This window comes from Limulus polyphemus, unplaced genomic scaffold (genome assembly GCF_000517525.1).
Source record: "Limulus polyphemus unplaced genomic scaffold, Limulus_polyphemus-2.1.2 Scaffold948, whole genome shotgun sequence".
Taxonomy (NCBI): Eukaryota; Metazoa; Arthropoda; class Merostomata; order Xiphosura; family Limulidae; genus Limulus; species Limulus polyphemus.
In genome coordinates, this window is record NW_013666558.1 from 390,364 (window position 1) to 392,410 (window position 2,047).

At 29.5% G+C, this 2,047-nt stretch overlaps 1 protein-coding gene across 2 annotated transcripts in view; it reads right to left on the reverse strand.

Annotated features, from left to right (window-relative positions):
• Window positions 1-560, reverse strand: part of LOC106461382 (katanin p80 WD40 repeat-containing subunit B1-like) — a 34,214-nt gene extending 33,654 nt beyond the window's left edge. For both annotated transcript variants that reach the window (XM_022388333.1, XM_022388332.1), the window contains exon 1: window positions 434-560. In XM_022388333.1, the coding sequence (XP_022244041.1) occupies window positions 434-494 (61 nt within the window). In that variant the 5' untranslated portion in view covers window positions 495-560. The remainder of the gene's footprint in view (window positions 1-433) is intronic.
• Window positions 561-2,047: the final 1,487 nt, after the last annotated feature.

Consider the following 2,047-nt stretch of genomic DNA (forward strand, 5'->3'; position numbering starts at 1 on the left):
TAAACATGACAACAATATATTGCAATAGAAAGTATGCTGCAGAGCTATTGTCAAGATGCAAGGTCATCAGATAGATTGTGACCAGACATGCCAACATGAATTGTAACAAAGTGATAAGACTCAAAAATGCTTTAAATATAAAGTACTTAACCCCGTTATATATTATTATACTTATTAATCCTACCACTATATGCATCCTCACAAAAAAATTTAAGGTTAGTTATGTAAGAATTAGAGTGTTAAACAGTAAGTGAAATGCCCTTATCAAGTTAAATCTACTTTGTGTACAAAACACAATAATACAATCAAATCATTCATCATACATATCTTTATTTTATAAATAAAATGACTTATTTACTGAACAGCAGATTTATATTTATCACAAATTAAGGCAAAAACTATGCTAAAGAATGATTTTTATTGAAATATTTACTTTTTGCCGCTTCCAAGTCCCATATTTTCAAGGCACCAGAGACTGAGCCAGCACAGACCATGTCTTCTGCATGACCAAATTTAACACATTCAACTGGTGTTGTGTGTCCAGTTAGGCTCTAAATACACAAAAATATAAAAAATTTAGTCCAAAAATTAACAAAGCCCAAACTATCATTCAATTTACCACTGAGTTGTATCATTTTTGGAAAATTCCATCCCTCATCAGTAAAACTTTATTTTCAGTATATTAAACATCTTGTCTGCTGAATAATTCCAAAGAATAAATGAAGATCATTAATGCTACATATTCTTCAAATTCTTTGTATATGTAAGTTCACTGTGGTGAGTAAAAAAAACAACACTAAATAGAAAATAATCCGTCTTTTAGTCAAGCCTATTACTACCCTCAGCATGCTAAACATCCATCCCAGAGGTCTGTTTTCTGAGAAATGTTACTGCATGGAAAACTACGAGACCCATCTTTTCAATCTTTCGTTGTTCATTTTGTTTAGTTTATTATATGTTTATTCCTAACTTATTACTTTTAAAATACATTTATATTTTTAGTAAAGTTTTTATTTTATTTTGAATTTAATTTCTGCTAACTTTTAGTGTGAACCATAATTGATGACCCATTTTCATAACTTTTAAGTACACTCTTGTGTAAGTTAAAGATTTTTCTCATTTTAATTTTATAGTGTGGTTTTACACATGTGTAACAAGGTACATTGTGATAATAATACCAGCTAGGTTCGCAGAGAGAAAAAGCATGTCAGTATGTTAACAGTTTGAATCAAACCTTGTCACATATTTTCTATACTTGTAGTATAGTTTGTGTTTGCAGGTAAGCACAAGCATGTCGAAACTTTCCATTATAAGTAGGACCACATGTTCATCTTCAAACTAGAACTGAAAAAAGATGCAGCACTTAAACTAATCTAACTCTAAAGTGCTAAACTACTTACAACTTCAAGTCATTGTCTTTCCCACAAATGCTACATGTTAAAAATATATGTGCTACAGATACAAATTAGTTCTGTAACCAATCTAACAAACTGACAAATTTTTTATCATTTTTAAGAAAACTTAAAAAAATTCATGAAAGCAAATTACAAAGTCATCTACAGTGTATTGATAGAACTTACTTTTTTAAAACTTATAGTTTAGTTACGTTCAAAGTTGCCCAACAGGCTATCTGTGCCGTACCCACTGCAAGAACGTAACCCTGAATTTTAGCATTATAAGCCCTCAAGCTTACCAGTGAGCCAAAAGGCTATTGGAAACAAGGGTAGAAAATTTATTATATACTTTTTAACCCTGAATTTTAGCATTATAAGCCCTCAAGCTTACCAGTGAGCCAAAAGGCTATTGGAAACAAGGGTAGAAAATTTATTATATACTTTTTTAAGAAAAATATACAAAAACTATAAAAAATGAAAAACAAACTTAAGCATTAAAAGTTTGAAGACAACTTGACTGAGTAATGAAGAAAATTTTATAAAAAATTTACAATGTTTTCCTTTCTATAAGTGGGTTCCTTGTTATGATTTAGATAGATTTTAGAAATACATTTTTAACCTATATAATTATTACTGAGTATTATGTTTGAAGT